At 46.7% G+C, this 18,762-nt stretch overlaps 1 protein-coding gene and 1 long non-coding RNA gene across 3 annotated transcripts in view; both read left to right on the top strand.

The window, feature by feature from the left end:
• Positions 1-16,190, top strand: part of LOC135409465 (uncharacterized) — a 147,207-nt gene extending 131,017 nt beyond the window's left edge. The window contains exons 17-26 of one of the 2 annotated variants that reach the window (XM_064645046.1): positions 10,476-10,578; positions 10,699-10,781; positions 11,357-11,459; positions 12,441-12,499; positions 13,084-13,186; positions 13,307-13,389; positions 13,965-14,067; positions 15,058-15,272; positions 15,715-15,817; positions 15,936-16,190. In XM_064645046.1, coding sequence (XP_064501116.1) covers positions 10,476-10,578; positions 10,699-10,781; positions 11,357-11,459; positions 12,441-12,499; positions 13,084-13,186; positions 13,307-13,389; positions 13,965-14,067; positions 15,058-15,272; positions 15,715-15,817; positions 15,936-16,150 — 1,170 coding nt within the window. In that variant the 3' untranslated portion in view covers positions 16,151-16,190. The remainder of the gene's footprint in view (positions 1-10,475; positions 10,579-10,698; positions 10,782-11,356; positions 11,460-12,440; positions 12,500-13,083; positions 13,187-13,306; positions 13,390-13,964; positions 14,068-15,057; positions 15,273-15,714; positions 15,818-15,935) is intronic. The other variant, XM_064645045.1, reaches the window with a different exon arrangement.
• Positions 16,191-17,218: 1,028 nt separating this feature from the next.
• On the top strand, positions 17,219-18,332 carry LOC135406764 (uncharacterized). The gene is made up of 3 exons (XR_010426465.1): positions 17,219-17,521; positions 17,711-17,801; positions 18,225-18,332. It is a non-coding gene; the product is annotated as an uncharacterized LOC135406764 (long non-coding RNA).
• The last annotated feature ends 430 nt before the right edge of the window (positions 18,333-18,762 follow it).

The raw sequence follows: 18,762 nt of genomic DNA, 5'->3' as shown, positions 1-18,762 counted from the left end.
CAGCTGTCAGTCACTGGCACACAGGAAGCCCTCCCCCACACCACACTCCCTGGAGCCCCCAACCCAGCCTCGGAATGGTTGGCGCACTGGAAGTCCCACCTAGGGGGGAGGGTGGCCAAAGCAGATCAAATCAACACAGTGCAGCATAGTCACACCCTACCATCTGGACATGTAGAAGCTGGACTTGCATGCGACTTTGGGTGGTAGCTATAATTCTCTCTTTTTCTTTCTCTTTCTTTACTTCTCCTAATTTCCTTTCTTGATATCTGGGTAATTTAAAGCTGGATGGGTTGGATTATGCTAAATTGTAAGGGTTAGCATGCGCTAAGTCAATGCTTTGTGAAATGCTTTCTTTTGGTTGAATGTTGCCCTTCAAACTTTTGCCAAGTTCCCTTATTTTCTGAAGTTTGCCAGTAAAAGTGTGTTATTTGACCTCCTGAGAAACGTGTGCAACATCTTCTCTCGTGCGCTCTCTCAAGGTATTAAAAGAACTCAAGGCCCCTTTAATAAACTTGGTGGGTGAAGTTTTGGAGCCTCGTATATTTTTAAAGTAAAACCCCTTTGATATGCTTGTAGCTCGAACCTGGGTTTTTACATACGGCTGTGAGTAAAATAGTTACTGGACTGACAGCAAGAGTGCTCCTTCTTCCTCTCTATCATGGTGTGGTTGTCCCTTGTATTGCACTGGGAAGCAGGAATGCCTCAGCAGTCCAACTGCTGTTGAAAACTGTCTGCTTGAAAAGCTTTTTGGGTGAGCTCATGTCATTCTACCTTCCAGTTTGGAAGTTTGATCTATACTATTTCCATGAGTTGGTGGATTATGAAGAAACTGCCAAACATTAAATACGCAGGGATGATGGCTGCAGGATACTGTGAGCTGTAGGTGACAGTGGCTTCAAAATGACCTTTGTCCCGGTCATCATGTCCTGCCTATGTGTTGCTCTCAGTTTGACCTAATGGTCCTAGCATACATCAGGCCTTAGCATGAGCAAAGTGCTAGCCAAAACCTGATCAGGAGGAGTGTGACAGCCACACACATCCTCGCAGGCTGCCTCATTCTGAACACCTTCCCTTTTGTTGAGTTAAATTTAACACTTATGTCCTCAAGATAACATGTATTTTTGGACAGGTATCCAGTTTAAGCAATACCTGTCCTTTAAGCAATACCTGTCCTTTAAGCTCTTTGGTTAAACCTGCAACAACTGTAACTGCCATGACTTCATTAAACACTGTATTGCTCAAACAATTATGTGTTCTGTTGGCCTTTATTCATAGAGGGATTGGTCCCCAATGCAAGAATCTTCTTGAATGAAGCTTTCATCAAGCTTCAAAAAAACTCTTAACTCACTAAAAGTACTTCAATACTCAGTGCCTCATAAAAGAATGAGCTACATGTAATTGCAGAAATAAGTGATAACAATGAGATCACTTCTTACTGGGGAAGTACAGAATTCCCATGTTGTCCTTCTTGACAGATTAGAAGACTGAAATCAATCTGAAACAGCTTTTAGATGCCTAAACTTTCCCTGCCTTCACTGGAAGAATGATAATTTGCTATGAAGTTGAATTGGGGTCAGGTGAAGAACTTGCACTACCCTTGCCCTCCCATTTTCTTGAGCAATACTTGGGGTGTTCAGAACCAGCCAAGTGCTGGTGAGCCATAGGAAATATGACAATTAGCACTGAGAGCCAGAAACAAAATATATTTATAAAAACATATGACTTTGACAAATCATGATTTCTTGCCCTTTTCCTGAAAATCCAGCACCTTGCCTAAGGGATGCTTTACATGCCAAATCCCTAAGCTTTGCCAGTACAGAAGTTATTGAGAAGGAAAGGACAGCCAAAACATTTGGGATGGTCTTTTCATTTTGGGGTTTTTTTTCCAGAAAATCTAATTCCAGACTGAGCACAATGTTACAGAAGGAAGGAATGAATGCGTTAAAGTGTTGAAAATTTTGACATAAATATCTTGGCTTGTATACAGCATTCATCTGCATTGGTTACAGGTTACATACTACAGAGCTATGAAGCTTCAACATGACTGTATGCTTTGGGATAATCTCTGGCATCCTGTGCAAGGCGGCAGACTTCTTCAATCCAGAATAAACCAAAACCTCAGGATAAGTGTGGACTAAAGGACACAGAAATATATAATACCTGCTGGACCCCTGGTGACTGTGATTATAAGAAGACTTTAACTGGTTGACCTCTCTAATTTCTGAGTAAGCAAAGGACAAAAATATCATCTCTTCCCACAGGAGTGCACAGCTGTAGCTTGCACACCTTTAATTCTTTCCTTGTTGTGAGGTAGATGTTTTTAAAAATTACCCTGCACAGGTATTTCAGACAACATGTCTCTTAAATTTTTTGCTAAATGAATAACTTATTGCAAATCACCTCATAAGTTATCTTGTTAGATTTCCTACATCCTTCAGCTTTCCTTTCTGTACACACACATCAAGAAAGGTAGTATTGCATAGGTGTAAATCGGGCTAGAATTAGCTTGTATGATCTGCTGTAGAAATATGCTTTAGATAAGGTAAAAAGTCTTTAAGGATTAATTCTAGGTTTCTGCACGTGTGGTATTTACTCTCCACGCTGCTATCAGCATTGAGGTATGAAAACAAAGAGATCGGTATTTTTAAGAAAGTCTGCATTGAAAATACAATTTTTATTTCAATCACAGTCCTGCTCCAGATATAATCAGTATTAAAATTATTGTTTTCTGAAATGTGGCTAGTTCTATAATTAAAATAATAAGACGGACTAAGTAAGAGTAGGGAAAAAACACTGCTGCTGTACTGCTGTCTGGACACAGCCATAGAAATTTCACAGGCAGTTATTATTGCATTTTACATTCATTCTGTTGTAATGAGATAGTTTTGAAATTATAATGATGTTCAGATAGTAAAACTGAGAAGGGCCCCAGCATTTACCAGGCAAGTAGTAATCTTCCCTTCACTCTGATGCATTTGCAGAGTTTATCTATCCTACTGTAACATTCCTGCCCCAGAGCTGCAAGTTCAGCCACAAGTTTTACTTTTCAAAACATACACAGGGTTCTTTACTATCTCGAGATACTGTAAAGAGAAGAGGCCACACACTTTTCCTCAAGACTACTTTTACTGATAATTTTAGGGGAAAAAATAAGACAACTTGGCATCCAAAGGGTGTCATACTATCAAAACAAAGCATATGCCTTTGCTTTTATCTGCTCTAGTCCTCATGGCCACCTCCCTAGCTGGGACTTGAGGCCCACTGGCCATTCTGGGGTTCCAGGGTGAGGGGCAGTGTTCTCACTGTCCCTGCCAACATGAGGCTGGGTTAGGGGCTACAGGAGCTGTGGTGTGTTAAAGCATTCCTGGACTGCCTTTGACTGACAGCTGCTCCGGGGGTTCCAGGGGCCTGCTATGAGGGATACGTCGCCATCTCACCTCCGTGAGGTTCGACCCATTCCTCCCCCTCCACACACACACACCCACACACACACCCACACACACATCCCTCCGAGGTCGTTCTAACCCAACAATATTTTTACTGATCCAGTGTCTCACACCTCCCAGAACAAATCACCGGGAATAACCTGTATTTGACATCGGTTCACTTTCAGTGTGGCCACCACTCTGGAGGGTGCAGCTGGGGGAGCAAATGATAAGGAAAGGATAGGGAGTGTGTAGGACGTAGGGAATTTCAGAAGAAACATATATAAAAAAAGAATTTTCTGCTAGTATGATTGAAATATTAGCAGTCTAATCCAAGCATCAATAATAGTTCAGATCTAATAATTATGGAAGAAAGAGAAAGAATATTTCAATGCAGTAAAAGCTTCAATAGTAATATAATAACAAAAGGATGCGGTTACAATTATTTTCACCCTGTTTAGCTTCTAGATCCTTTCTGCCTCACTCTTCCCATGCTCCTCCTAAGGTTGATGGTTTCATTCTGGGGATTCCTGTTGAAGGGGAGTTTTGGCCCGTTGCCAGCATCTGGAGTTATTTGCTGGAGGAGTACAATGTTCTTGATGGTGTTTTCCTCTGCCTCATTTTAGGACCCACATGGGGTCGCATTTACATATTTACTAACACACTTTTACACCTTATTCTTTTTTCATTGCTCTGCAGCTCCACATTACATTTGAATTTATGATATATGGTGCATTTTATATGTGTTAGAAATACTTGTTCTTTTTTCTCTCTATTGCCCCTTTTAAAGCCAGTTTTGGCTAGCACCTGCTTGTTCACCTTATGCAGCTTGTAGAGATCAAGGAAAGCTCAGCTGGAGCAAGCCTTCCCCTGAGGCCTACAAAGCTCAGTACAAAGCCTGTAGCTTCTTAGTGACAATGGCAATACTATAGTACAGGTTTGTGTTGTAATAACTGGTAGTCTGCAGTCCATTCCCCCTGTGCAACATCCAGTCATTAATCAGGGATGTTTGAAGGTACATCCTGCCCACCCTTTGAGTAGCCACCTCTGGGTGTGTTTTGAATTTTCTTTATAAGACATTTTAATCAGACATAATTCCAGAGAAGAAAAAATTAATTTTTTTCAGAGATAAGTTGACTCAAACCGGTCTTTCTCCTTGTTCTTCAGATCTCCCAAGTTAACTGTGTGCTCCATTTGTTAAGGAAGAACTTTGTAAAAAGAAAGAAAGAGAGTGAATTCACTGTGTTTATCACATCTTATAAAATCCATAAGAAAGGACCATTTCTTCTTAAATGTCTGTAAGAGACCAAGCATATATGATCATGTGGCTGGTATCTCACCCAAATTAGTTGGCAGGGGAACACTAATAAATCGGATTAGACAGGTAAACCTACTGTTCCTGTAATTTCAAATTGTTAGCTTTCAACAATCCTATTTCTGTCTGTCAAAGATATTCCAAGGTGTTCAGTGGTGGGTCACTTCATCTCAAACAACCAACCAAGGAAGAGGGAAGACAAAATGCAGATGACAGGGAGCACAGCTCACAAAGGGCTTGTGACTATTTAGTGGGGTTCATGTGATTATCCCTAGTGAATATAACTTTATCATAGAATTATTCTCCCAGAATCATTTAGGTTGGAAAAAAAACATTAAGATCATCCAGACCGACCATAAAATTGTGCTGAATTGTGACATCTATAGCTGAGCTAGTAATTCATTGCTTTCTTTATAGTTAAAGGAGAGAGAAAGGGTTGGATTTTTCAGGGTGCAGTTCATCCCATCCAACGCAGATGCTGTGGGATCTTGCAGTGCAGTCCTTGGTGTGAAAGAAAATAAACACACTTTTCAGGAAACAGGGGATTTTATTCAAGTAACAGAAACATTTCACAAAGCACAGTGTCCTAGGTCTGTTTGCCGAGGTTTCAAAACTCACAAGAAAATCATCAGGAGCAGGGGAAGAGCTTTGAGTTTTATTGCTCTTGTCACTGTAGGGATTATGTTTCACAGAAATCTGTTAGACAGCCCTGAGTCTTAATATCTATATAGCACTTCTGTTACTTGTTGGTGATGGGTCTTGCAGTGGAGCACTACAGCACTTCTTTTTTTCTTTGTCTTTGAAGCTGGGTATTTTTATGTTTTACATATTTATTATATTTATTATATATTTTTATTGTATATATTTATTATATATATTTGCAACCTACGAACCCTCAGCCTGCTCATCGTCAGGTAGAAGGGGTAGAAAGTCTGTCCTTTCAGCAGAATTGCACCTTCTGCTCTCCAGAGGGCATCTTGGGGTGACAAAATTATTCAAGCCCAGCTGACCAAGTCATTATCTCCAAAGTCACAAGCTCACACCTGTTCTGCCCCCCTACCGGGGCCACAATTCCTGCTAGCAAATCTGCTCCAGGCTCCTGCTGGGAGCCTACTGCAGCACGAGCCTCCCACGAGGTCACAGCCTCCTTTCAGGCATCCATCTGCTCCAGCGTGGGGTCCTCCATGGGCTGCAGGTGGAGCTCTCCTGCACCATGAGCTTCCCTGGGCTGCAGGGGCACAGCTGTCCCACCGTGATCTGCACCACGGGCTGCAGGGGAATCTCTGCTCCGTTGCCTGAGCACCTCCTTCCCCTCCTTCTTCACTGACCTTGGGGTCTTCAGGGCTGTTTCTGTCACATATTCTCACTTCTCTCTCCGTCTGCAGTTGCTGTTGTGCGCTGTTTCCCCCCCCCCTTCCTAAGTTATCCCAGCTACACCCTCCCCAATGGACTCGGCCCTGCTCAGCGGCGGGTCGGTCTCGGAACCGGCTGTGGTGCCGCGTCACAAGCTCCCTCTGTGATGTCTCGGCGCTCCACGGCTGCTGTCCCGGCGCCAGACCCTTGCTGGCCGTCATTGCTGACTCCGCCGCGACGGGATCAGCAGCGCTTCTGTGGCTTGGACCGTCGGGGGCTGCGAAGCACAGCTTCCACGCGGATCTCGCCTTTCAGATTTGCCCATCCTCTCCCCACACCCCCTCCCCCTCCCCCCCCCCGCCCGGGACTCGGCAGAGTCTGACGGGCATCTCCTGTGTCTGTTGAACCCAGGCCGAGGCCGCCGAACGCCGAGAGATGGCCTGGGTCGACCTGCACAGCGCGGCCGCCCGCGGCGACCTGGACCAGCTGCGGCGGCACTGGTGGCTGAAGAAGTTCCTCGTCAACAGGCGCAACGCAGACAAGCTGTAAGGACAATCAGCAAAGCCTCCACCTTTTGCAAAATGTGGAATTTGTCAAAATTATCTGAAGTCAGGGTGGTTTTTTGATGGATGTACTTTGTGTACTTTCAAGCCTAAGCAGCAACAAAGGATACCATCAGTGGAACAGACACCATCTAGCATCCCTTAGTAATGCTTATTTTATTTCTTTTGTTTTAATTATTACTCTATTTTAATTTAATTGTTATTAAAGGTTTTACTTTTGATTCTCCTCCCTGTTTCACTGGGGTGGGGAGGGAGAAGGTGTGAGCAAGTAGCTGTGTGGGGCTTAATTGTCAGCTGGGCTTAAACCGGGACAATTGTGTATGTTTAATTTCTAGGACACCTCTGCATCTTGCTTGCATAAATGGCCATGCAGATGTTGTTCGTTTTCTAGTAGGCCAGAATTGCAAGCTAAATCCTGGTGACAAATATAAGAGATCACCACTGATGCTGGTATGTGAAAGGGGCATATGTTGTCTTATGATTGAAGATGCTTGAACTTTCCAGTGTTGGGAAGACGCAGGAGTTCTGACAGAGACCAATGTAGATGTTGGAAGTTATTCCTTCTTTGTGTCTTGTTTCCAGGCAGTACAGCACCAGCACAGAGATTGTGTGGCTGTTCTGCTGGAGCATGGTGCCAACCGTGCCCACAGAGCTGCTACTGGTAACACCGCCCTTCACTTTGCTGTTCTGATGTCTGACAAATCTCTAGTGGAGCTGTTACTAGAGCATGGCGCAGATATTGATGTTAAGAATGAAGTAAGCTTGGACTTTAGGTAAACCTCCTCTTCCCAAGTCAACTTGCTTGACTTTTCTCTGTTATTCTAAGAGAGATGATTTTTCCTTTCAGCTGGGATACACTCCACTTACTCTTGCCATCACCGAGCGTTGCAAAGGAATGATCGAGTTCCTTCTTCAAAAAGGAGCTGACGTGAATGCTACAGATAATCATAAAAGGTGAAGGATTTGGTAAAAGCACGTGTGGGACTCCTTAGCATTGTTTAAGTTGGATTGATGGGAGGCATAAGAATGAGCATTGAAAAAGGGCCAGGAACCACCCAGAAGGAGCTCCTTCAGTGTGACTTGTGAAAGCAGACCTGCGCTCTGCTGCTTGCTTACTTCAGGGGGTGATTTCCACACTGAGGACTGCAAGAAAGCGTTGTCTGTGGTCCCACGTGCAAACGCGCGCGTGCAGGCACACACACGCAACCTGAGTCTGCTCTGGGTGGGTGGCTGGCCTGGAGACCTCCTGAGGTCCCACCAACCTGAATTCTCCAACACTTCCAGGTGTTTGGCTGTGCTTTCCTTCTGCCAGTAGGAGAGGGGAAATGAATTGTCTGAGAAGCAAAGAGGGATTAAAGTAATGATACGTAATGCCTGCAGAAGCTGACGTATTTACTCTTATCTCCTGGATGCCCTAGGACCCCTATGGAAGTTGCTGCTATTCTTCAGGATAAGGATGCAGTAGAAGTTCTTCTTCGCAATGGCGGTGTTATCAATAAAGAAGAGACTGGAGCGTTTGGAGTTCGAGCTTTTGAAAGACTATTTCGAGATGAGCTGTAAGTGTTTTACATCCTTGTTAGAGCAACTGCATTCTCAGAATGTCCGTGCTGATGTACAGCCCTTTTTGGTAACAGCAGCAGGGTTAAATGAGGTGCTGAGAGCTTTATCGAAGTGTGACACCTTCTGATGCATCTCTTTCCATGTAAAGGGTAGATTTGGAAATTGAGGAAAACATCCCTCCTCCCCACCAAACCCAGTTCTCTTTGAGAATTCACCTGTGTGCTTCCAAGTTCTATTCTACTCCCTAGCAGCAACTCCCCGCCTTTTGTTTCAGAGGGGATCTAACTGATATCCCCTAATTAAAACTCTTCAGTGCTTTTCCTCTTCCCGTGGATAGCTTTGCATCTCTGACCATTCACTGGCTAAGGTGGCTATGTGTGCTTAACTAGACTGAGGAAAAAAGCCCTCTATCGTAGTGATGGTAGCCAAGGGATGTGTGAATGAATTGCATTATGCCTATGAGCATGCCTTGCCTAGCCATAAACAACTGCCTGTGAACTCTTGTCACTGGATCTCAATTTCCTCTCCCCCTGCCCCTTCTGTTAGCCTATCTTGATGGGAAGCAGGAGAGAAGGGAGCCTGGGTAAACTGTGGAGTAAAAACCCCTTTAGGACTAAAGCATGTTTGAGGATTGCTCTAACAAAACAAGGTATTCATTCCTCCCCTCCAGGCTTCTGTTGTGCTAATGCACCATTCTGCAGAGCAGCCTTGGTCTGGAGAATGTGTTTAATTTCTTTTGTTGTTCGATTGGGGTTTTTTGTTTTGTATTCCTGCTCATGAAACAAACCTGACCTCCAACTGACCCAAGGTTGTTAGAATGTGACACAGGTCTCAGAATGCAAGTGCAGTATTTGTTGGCCTCTTAATATCCGACTTAGGAGCCCTCTGAACTTCAGGTCTTCAGAGGAACCATGGGAATTTCTGAAGCCCTTCAAAGTGAGGACTGGGGTTGAGGAGACATTGCTCCATCTTAGTGTTGAGACGTTAGTATAACATCCAGCTGAGGAAGAGGCTTTGGAGATGTCAGCCTGCCAGGGGCCTAGTTAATCTCCCTGGTCCTTGAAATGGAGAGGGGGTCTATCAGATGAGACAGTAGCCAGCAGGGGTGAGTTACTCCACAGATAGAATAGGCACCTGTAGCATGAGCATGCCTGTAGTGAGGATTTCAGTCTCCACTACTCTAGGACTGCAGTATGTTTTGTGTGTGTGTGACCCTTTAGCAGTTGTCTAGGAATAGGGTTAGAATGGCACATGCATGGCTGTTGCTCTTCCCGTGGAGAGTGCAGGAAAGTCTGGGGGCATTTTTACCTATTGCATTTCCTCCCTTTCTATCTTTAGTATTGCTAATGAAGGAGAGGAATATGAATACTCTGAAAGGAAGGGACAACGTTCTGCCAGAGGCACAGAAGAAATTAACAGCTCTTGCTCTGGGACAACTGCTGACATTCTCTCAAATACACCTGCATTGCCAGAATCATGTAAGACTCTTTGCTATCAAGGAGGTAAGAATGAAAAAATCAATGTGACCTGTAGGAGAATGATAACCCATCAGTGTGATGCATGTCTTGAGGGAGGTGCCAAAGCAGAGGAAAATCAGCACTCCAAGGAGTGATGCGACTCTTCTCATATTTGTTAGGTGTCTTACCAGAAGTGAGAGAAGAGCAGAAGAAAGACAAAGACTGCTCCTGGGATTCTGAGGTACCTTCTCTAGAGGAGGCAGTGGGGTCCCTCTGAATCACTGGCTTCTGGGATCATTACTGTCTGCAGCTGCTTTTGCCAAATGCTTGTAAGTCAGACCTTGACATGCCAGTGCTGCAGACAAACTGTTCCTGTAGGACTGGGACAAAGTGAGGTTCAGCTGGTTCTCCTTGCAGCTGACCTCCAAGCTGGATTTCTAAAAAAGGACAAAGCAGTAAAGTTTCTGTTAGAAGACTGGCTTGGTGAAGATTGTTGATTTTCTATCATACCGCAACCATCTTCCACTCCAGTCACTGTCAATTGGTTCCCATATGACTCACAGTCTAGAGACTTCTTTCTTCTGCCTGCATTCTCTCTGGATTGGACAGGAGTACTTCATCCCCTTTGGAAAGCCCTGCTCAAGAGAGATGCTGAACGTGCTGGCTGTGTTTGCCTGTTTTGTTGCTTCCATCACCTGATCCCGCTTGTTAGGTCTTTTGGCTAAAGCAGAAGTGCTGTGCGTTGAAGTGGGTTGAGAAGGAGCCTTTGCCAGTTCTCAGACGTGTCTTTTAAATTACACAGACTGATTCCAAAGGTCAAGGGAAAGTGTCGACCAACTTGACACTTCCTGCTGCAGTGGGCAAGACTTTGGATGCGCGCTCTGTTGCAGTGGAGCACGGCAAAGGTAATTTCAGAGGGACTAAATGGTTACCTTTGTAAAGTTCTCTGGGGTGACATGGCTGGGGAGAAAGCAGAGTGAAATAAGCCCTCAGAGTAATGACATGCCTCTTACCTCTTTCGTTAGGGGTCTTGCCAGCAGCAGAAGAGGAGCAGAAGGAAGACAATGACTTTTCCTGGGAAGATGATGACTTTTCCTGGCTTTTGGAGGTAGCTGTTGTGGAGGGGGCAATGAGTTTCTTCTGGATCCATGGTGTCTGGGCTCCTTTCCCTTTGCTGCTGCTTTTGCCAGATGCCTGCACCTTGGGCCTGGACATGCCAGTGCTGCAGACAAAGTGTTCAGTTAGTGCTGGGACAAAGTGAGGTCAAGCTAATGTCCTTGCAGCTGACCTCCCAGCTGGATTTCTAATACAGAGCGGTAAAGCTTCTTGCTGCTTGCAGTCCTGTGAAATCCTACAAGACTGGCACTGTGAGGATTGTGTTTTCCACCTCCTAGCCTGCTTCCCTGGATCCATTCATGTCAAATGGTTCCCTTATGACCTACAGTCTGGAGATGTATTTCCCCTGCCTAGGTTCTCTCTGCATTGGGCAGGAGTACTTCATCCCCTTTGGAAAGCTCTGCTCAAGAGAGATGCCGAACGTGCTGGCTGTGTTTGCCTCTTTTGTTCCTTCCGTCACCTGATCGTGCTCGTTAGGCTTGTTGGCTAAAGCAGAAGTGTTGTGTGTGGAAGTGGGTTGAGAAGGAGCCTTTGCCAGTTCTCAGACGTGTCTTTTCAATTACACAGACTGATTCCAAAGGTCAAGGAAAAGCGTCGACCAACTTGACACTTCATGCTGCAGTGGGCAAGAGTTTGGATGCGCGCTCTGTTGCAGTGGAGCACGGCAAAGGTAATTTCAGAGGGACTAAATGGTTACCTTTGTAAAGTTCTCTGGGGTGACATGGCTGGGGAGAAAGCAGAGTGAAATAAGCCCTCAGAGTAATGACAAACCTGTTATCTTTTGTTAGGGGTCTTGCCAGCTGCAGGAGAAGAGCAGAAGGAAGACAATGACTCTCCCTGGGATTCTGAGGTACCTGCTCTGGAGGAGGCAGTGAGGTCCTGCTGGATCAATGGCGTCTGGGCTCCTTTCCCTTTGCTGCTGCTTTTGCCACACGCTTGCACCTTGGACCTGGACATGCCAGTGCTGCAGACAAAGTGTTCAGTTAGTGCTGGGACAAAGTGAGGTCAAGCTACTGTCCTGGGTCTCCTTGCAGCTGACCTCCCAGCTGGATTTGTAGAACAAAGCAGTAAACCTTCTTGCTGCTTGCAGTCCTCTGAAATCCTACAAGACTGGCGTTGTGAGGATTGCTGTTTTCCACCTCATAACCTGCTTCCCTGGATCCATTAATGTCAAGTGGTTCCCTTATGACCTACAGTCTGGAGATGTATTTCTCCTGCCTCGGTTCTCTCTGCATTGGGCAGGAGTACTTCATCCCCTTTGGAAAGCCCTGCTCAAGAGAGATGCCGAACGTGCTGGCTGTGTTTGCCCATTTTGTTCCTTCTGCCACCTGATCCCGCTCGTTCGGCCTGTTGGCTGAAGCTGAAGTGCTGTGCGTGGAAGTGGGTTGAGAAGAAGCCTTTGCCAGTTCTCAGACGTGTCTTTTAAATTACACAGACTGATTCTGACGGTCCCTGGGATGTTTCGAAAAATGTGTTGTTTCCTGCTGCATTCGGCAATAGATTGGACGCGCGTGCTGTGTTAGTACGGAGCGGCAAAGGTAGTTTCAGAGGGACTAAATGGTTACCTTTGTGAACTTCTCTGGGGTGACATGGCTGGGGAGAAGCAGAGTGAAATAAGCACTCAAAAACATGCCTGTTACCTTTTGTATAGGAGCCTTGCCAGCAGCAGAAGAACAGAAGGAAGACAGTGACTCCCCCCGGGATACTGAGGTATCTGCTCTGGAGGAGGCAGTGAGGTCCCGCTGGATCAGTTGCATCTGGGATCTTTTCCCTTTTGCTGCTGCTTTTGTCACACGCTTGCACGTTGGACCTGGACATGCCAGTGCTGCAGACAGTGTTCAGTTAGTGCTGGGACAAAGTGAGGTCAAGCTAATGTCCTGGGTCTCCTTGCAGCTGACCTCCCAGCTGGATTTGTAGAACAAAGCAGTAAAGCTTCCCGCTGCTTGCAGTCCTCTGAAATCCTACAAGACTGGCACTGTGAGGATTGCTGTTTTCCACCTTCTAGCCTGCTTCCCTGGATCCATTAATGTCAAATGGTTCCCTTACGACCTACAGTCTGGAGATGTATTTCTCCTGCCTAGGTTCTTTCTGCATTGGGCAGGAGTACTTCATCCCCTTTGGAAAGCCCTGCTCAAGAGAGATGCCGAACGTGCTGGCTGTGTTTGCCTCTTTTGTTCCTTCCATCACCTGATCGTGCTCATTAGGGCTTTTGGCTAAAGCAGAAGTGTTGTGTGTGGAAGTGGGTTGAGAAGGAGCCTTTGCCAGTTCTCAGACATGTCTTTTAAATTACACAGACTGATTCCAAAGGTCAAGGGAAAGTGTCGACCAACTTGACACTTCCTGCTGCAGTGGGCAAGACTTTGGATGCGCGCTCTGTTGCAGTGGAGCACGGCAAAGGTAATTTCAGAGGGACTAAATGGTTACCTTTGTAAAGTTCTCTGGGGTGACATGGCTGGGGAGAAAGCAGAGTGAAATAAGCCCTCAGAGTAATGACATGCCTCTTACCTCTTTCGTTAGGGGTCTTGCCAGCAGCAGAAGAGGAGCAGAAGGAAGACAATGACTTTTCCTGGGAAGATGATGACTTTTCCTGGCTTTTGGAGGTAGCTGTTGTGGAGGGGGCAATGAGTTTCTTCTGGATCCATGGTGTCTGGGCTCCTTTCCCTTTGCTGCTGCTTTTGCCAGATGCCTGCACCTTGGGCCTGGACATGCCAGTGCTGCAGACAAAGTGTTCAGTTAGTGCTGGGACAAAGTGAGGTCAAGCTAATGTCCTTGCAGCTGACCTCCCAGCTGGATTTCTAATACAGAGCGGTAAAGCTTCTTGCTGCTTGCAGTCCTGTGAAATCCTACAAGACTGGCACTGTGAGGATTGTGTTTTCCACCTCCTAGCCTGCTTCCCTGGATCCATTCATGTCAAATGGTTCCCTTATGACCTACAGTCTGGAGATGTATTTCCCCTGCCTAGGTTCTCTCTGCATTGGGCAGGAGTACTTCATCCCCTTTGGAAAGCTCTGCTCAAGAGAGATGCCGAACGTGCTGGCTGTGTTTGCCTCTTTTGTTCCTTCCGTCACCTGATCGTGCTCGTTAGGCTTGTTGGCTAAAGCAGAAGTGTTGTGTGTGGAAGTGGGTTGAGAAGGAGCCTTTGCCAGTTCTCAGACGTGTCTTTTCAATTACACAGACTGATTCCAAAGGTCAAGGAAAAGCGTCGACCAACTTGACACTTCATGCTGCAGTGGGCAAGAGTTTGGATGCGCGCTCTGTTGCAGTGGAGCACGGCAAAGGTAATTTCAGAGGGACTAAATGGTTACCTTTGTAAAGTTCTCTGGGGTGACATGGCTGGGGAGAAAGCAGAGTGAAATAAGCCCTCAGAGTAATGACAAACCTGTTATCTTTTGTTAGGGGTCTTGCCAGCTGCAGGAGAAGAGCAGAAGGAAGACAATGACTCTCCCTGGGATTCTGAGGTACCTGCTCTGGAGGAGGCAGTGAGGTCCTGCTGGATCAATGGCGTCTGGGCTCCTTTCCCTTTGCTGCTGCTTTTGCCACACGCTTGCACCTTGGACCTGGACATGCCAGTGCTGCAGACAAAGTGTTCAGTTAGTGCTGGGACAAAGTGAGGTCAAGCTACTGTCCTGGGTCTCCTTGCAGCTGACCTCCCAGCTGGATTTGTAGAACAAAGCAGTAAACCTTCTTGCTGCTTGCAGTCCTCTGAAATCCTACAAGACTGGCGTTGTGAGGATTGCTGTTTTCCACCTCATAACCTGCTTCCCTGGATCCATTAATGTCAAGTGGTTCCCTTATGACCTACAGTCTGGAGATGTATTTCTCCTGCCTCGGTTCTCTCTGCATTGGGCAGGAGTACTTCATCCCCTTTGGAAAGCCCTGCTCAAGAGAGATGCCGAACGTGCTGGCTGTGTTTGCCCATTTTGTTCCTTCTGCCACCTGATCCCGCTCGTTTGGCCTGTTGGCTGAAGCTGAAGTGCTGTGCGTGGAAGTGGGTTGAGAAGGAGCCTTTGCCAGTTCTCAGCCGTATCTTTTCAATTACACAGACTGATTCTGAAGGTCCAGCAGAAAGTGTGCTGCTTCCTGCTGCAGTGGGCAAGAGTTTGGATGCGTGCTCTGTTGCAGTGGAACACGGCAAAGGTAATTTCAGAGGGACTAAATGGTTACCTTTGTAAAGTTCTGTCTTTGTAAAGTGGGGTGACATGGCTGGGGAGAAAGCAGAGTGAAATAAGCCCTCAGAGTAATGACATGCCTCTTACCTCTTTCGTTAGGGGTCTTGCCAGCAGCAGAAGAAGAGCAGAAGGATAACAAAGACTTTTCCTGGGAAGATGATGACTTTTTCTGGCTTTTGGAGGTAGCTGTTGTGGAGGGGGCAATGAGTTTCTTCTGGATCCATGGTGTCTGGGCTCCTTTCCCTTTGCTGCTGCTTTTGCCACATGCTTGCACCTTGGGCCTGGACATGTCAGTGCTGCAGACAAAGTGTTCAGTTAGTGCTGGGACAAAGTGAGGTCAGCTAATGTCCTTGCAGCTGACCTCCCAGCTGGATTTGTAGAACAAAGCAGTAAAGCTTCTTGCTGCTTGCAGTCCTCTGAAATCTTACAAGACTGGCATTGTGAGGATTGTGTTTTCCACCTCCTAGCCTGCTTCCCTGGATCAATTAATGTCAAACGGTTTTGTTATGACCTAGAGTCTAGAGACGTATTTCTCCTGCCTAGGTTCTCTCTGCATTGGGCAGGGGTACTTCATCCCCTTTGGAAAGCTCTGCTCAAGAGAGATGCTGAACATGCTGGCTGTGTTTGCCTCTTTTGTTCCTTCCGTCACCTGATTGTGCTCATTAGGGCTTTTGGCTAAAGCAGAAGTGTTGTGTGTGGAAGTGGGTTGAGAAGGAGCCTTTGCCAGTTCTCAGACGTGTCTTTTAAATTACACAGACTGATTGCAAAGGTCAAGGAAAAGCGTCGACCAACTTGACACTTCATGCTGCAGTGGGCAAGAGTTTGGATGCGCGCTCTGTTGCAGTGGAGCACGGCAAAGGTAATTTCAGAGGGACTAAATGGTTACCTTTGTAAAGTTCTCTGGGGTGACATGGCTGGGGAGAAAGCAGAGTGAAATAAGCCCTCAGAGTAATGACCAACCTGTTATCTTTTGTTAGGGGTCTTGCCAGCAGCAGGAGCAGAGCAGAAGGAAGACAGTGACTCCCCCTGGGATTCTGAGGTAGCTGCTCTGGAGGAGGCAGTGAGGTCCCGCTGGATCAATGGCGTCTGGGCTCCTTTCCCTTTGCTGCTGCTTTTGCCACATGCTTGCACCTTGGACCTGGACATGCCAGTGCTGCAGACCAAGTGTTCAGTTAATGCTGGGACAAAGTGAGGTCAAGCTAATGTCCTGGGTCTCCTTGCAGCTGACCTCCAAGCTGGATTTGTAGAACAAAGCAGTAAACCTTCTTGCTGCTTGCAGTCCTCTGAAATCTTACAAGACTGGCATTGTGAGGATTGTGTTTTCCACCTCCTAGCCTGCTTCCCTGGATCCATTAATGTCAAATGGTTCCCTTACGACCTACAGTCTGGAGATGTATTTCTCCTGTCTAGGTTCTCTCTGCATTGGGCAGGAGTACTTCATCCCCTTTGGAAAGCCCTGCTCAAGAGAGATGCCGAACTGTGTTTGCCCATTTTGTTGCTTCTACCACCTGATCCCGCTCGTTCGGCCTGTTGGCTGAAGCAGAAGTGCTGTGCGTGGAAGTGGGTTGAGTAGGAGCCTTTGCCAGTTCTCAGACGTGTCTTTTCAATTCCACAGACTGATTCTGAAGGTCCAGCAGACAGTGTGCTGCTTCCTGCTGCAGTGGGCAAGACTTTGGATGCGCGCTCTGTTGCAGTGGAACACGGCAAAGGTAATTTCAGAGGGACTAAATGGTTACCTTTGTAAAGTTCTCTCGTTGTAAAGTTGGGTGACATGGCTTGGGAGAATGCAGAGTGAAATAAGCCCTCAGAGTAATGACATGCCTCTTACCTCTTTTGTTAGGGGTCTTGCCAGCAGCAGAAGAAGAGCAGAAGGATAACAAAGACTTTTCCTGGGAAGATGATGACTTTTTCTGGCTTTTGGAGGTAGCTGTTGTGGAGGGGGCAAGCTACATTTTGCTCCTCTGAAATCAACATATTATAACAGACCGGAAAAGGAGGGAGATGATGTAGCTGGAAAAGAAGTTGCCATAATCCTTCCCTTTTGTGCCTCCGGTTCTCCATCCTGCCGCAGGGGGGAGGGAGAGTGGCGAGCCAGTGAGCAGCACTGTGGCTTGGAGAGTCTCAATGGGAGCACTAAACTGGGGGGTACCATTCCTAAACCACAACACCACCAACGCCCTACAACTTGTGTTTGGAGTCCTTGAGAAAGGAGAGAAACGTTGTGGCAGCCCATAGGAAATGCTCTCAGAAATCGGTGTAGGCATAGGAGAGGGCCCAGTATAAAAGAGGAAGAAGTATCACAGGTTTTGAGAGTTTTCATCAGTGTCAAAGCAGCCCACTTGTTTTGAACAAACGTAAGCCGTCTACTGAGGATTCTTGTTGGGGTTTGGCATCTGCAGGAACCGAAGGAGCATCATATGCAGAAGGAATGTTTTGCTGCGTCATTGAAGAGTGCCCCAAAGGAGAAGGAAATAACAACTTCCAGGAACCTGCAAGGCCTTCCTCCTTCATGCAGCGTGTCTTTACCTGCAGCTATCGGCCAGCTGCGAGAACGCATTCACTGGTAAGACAGTGGAGCAAAGCTTCACTTTTTGTGATTGTGTAAAAACAACGGGACTTGCTTGTATCCCAGCGAGATACTACTACATGATTTTCAAAGATGCTTTTATTTTAGATGAGGTTCTTTCACACTGTTCCTTTGGGATTTGTGCTCTTGTGGACTTCTGTCATAAGGCCTGTACTTCTTTTTCAGTCTCGAAGTTGAGTACGCCAGGCTGAAAGCCACAGTCCAGCAACAAGCCCAAACCATTGAAACAATTGAGAAGCTCAGGCAAGCCCAAAAGGTACTCGGGGCCTTCCCTTTCATGACCCACGGAGCCTAGTTCTGTATTAAGGCGGGGAAATTTTACGATGAGCTTTCCCTAGAGAGAGTCTAGGAGAGATCAGTTCCTCTTTCTACTGACTGTAGACTGCCCTGAAAGTCCTGTCTGTTCCCCAGCTTCCTGGCATTTTGAGTTGTGCCGTGAGACTAAACCAAATCCTACTTATTGCTGTGTCAGGGGAGGTTTACTTCAGATGTCAGGGAAAGGTTCTTCACCCAGAGGGCAGTTGGACCTTTTCTCTATGCAGGAGACTTTCTTGGCACATAACTGCTCCAGCCACCCTCCGCGTTTTACAGAGCACAGGGGGCAGTTGCAAGGGAATATTTTCTATTCTTGCTGTCCTGTCCACCCTCACAGCTGCTACCAACTCTTTCTCTCCCACAGACATGCAAGTGTTCCATCATTGACAGAGGAGCGAGGCCCAAGCTGCCATAAGAAAGACAGCCATCTCTCTGTGGCAGTAACTGTGGTTTAAACATGCTTCAAAATGGCTTTTTGTAGTCTCTTTGCTGGTTCCTGCTTTCTTCTTCCCAAGACCCCCCAGGACAAGTGTTATCCCATGCAGGAATGTCCTGAGAAGATATCCTGAGGTGTTCTCATTGGCCCCTTTTAACCCCTTCCTATTGGTTGTTAACCCCTTCCTGCCACTTGTAATTGGTTACCCTGTGAATCTTCCTAACCCTATAAATGTAACCCCCCCAACAATAACTCTCTCTTGCCTCCTCTCCACGCCGGTGTGCTGTCTCTGTGCCTGCCATGGGACCGCTTGAGTGGGGGGAGGGGAGAGCACCTCTCCTCTCCAGGCTCAGGACCTGAAGAAACCCCTGGCGCTGGAGTCGTCCCCCCCCCCCATCCACATTAAACCGTCGGAAATGGTTCCTCAGATGGAAATGGAACTAGAACTGGTGTGCCCCTCCCCATG

The sequence above is a fragment of the Pseudopipra pipra genome, chromosome 2 (genome assembly GCF_036250125.1).
Source record: "Pseudopipra pipra isolate bDixPip1 chromosome 2, bDixPip1.hap1, whole genome shotgun sequence".
Taxonomy (NCBI): domain Eukaryota; kingdom Metazoa; phylum Chordata; class Aves; order Passeriformes; family Pipridae; genus Pseudopipra; species Pseudopipra pipra.
Note: the sequence above shows the minus strand (reverse complement) of the source record. Positions and strands in the feature narration are given on the sequence as shown.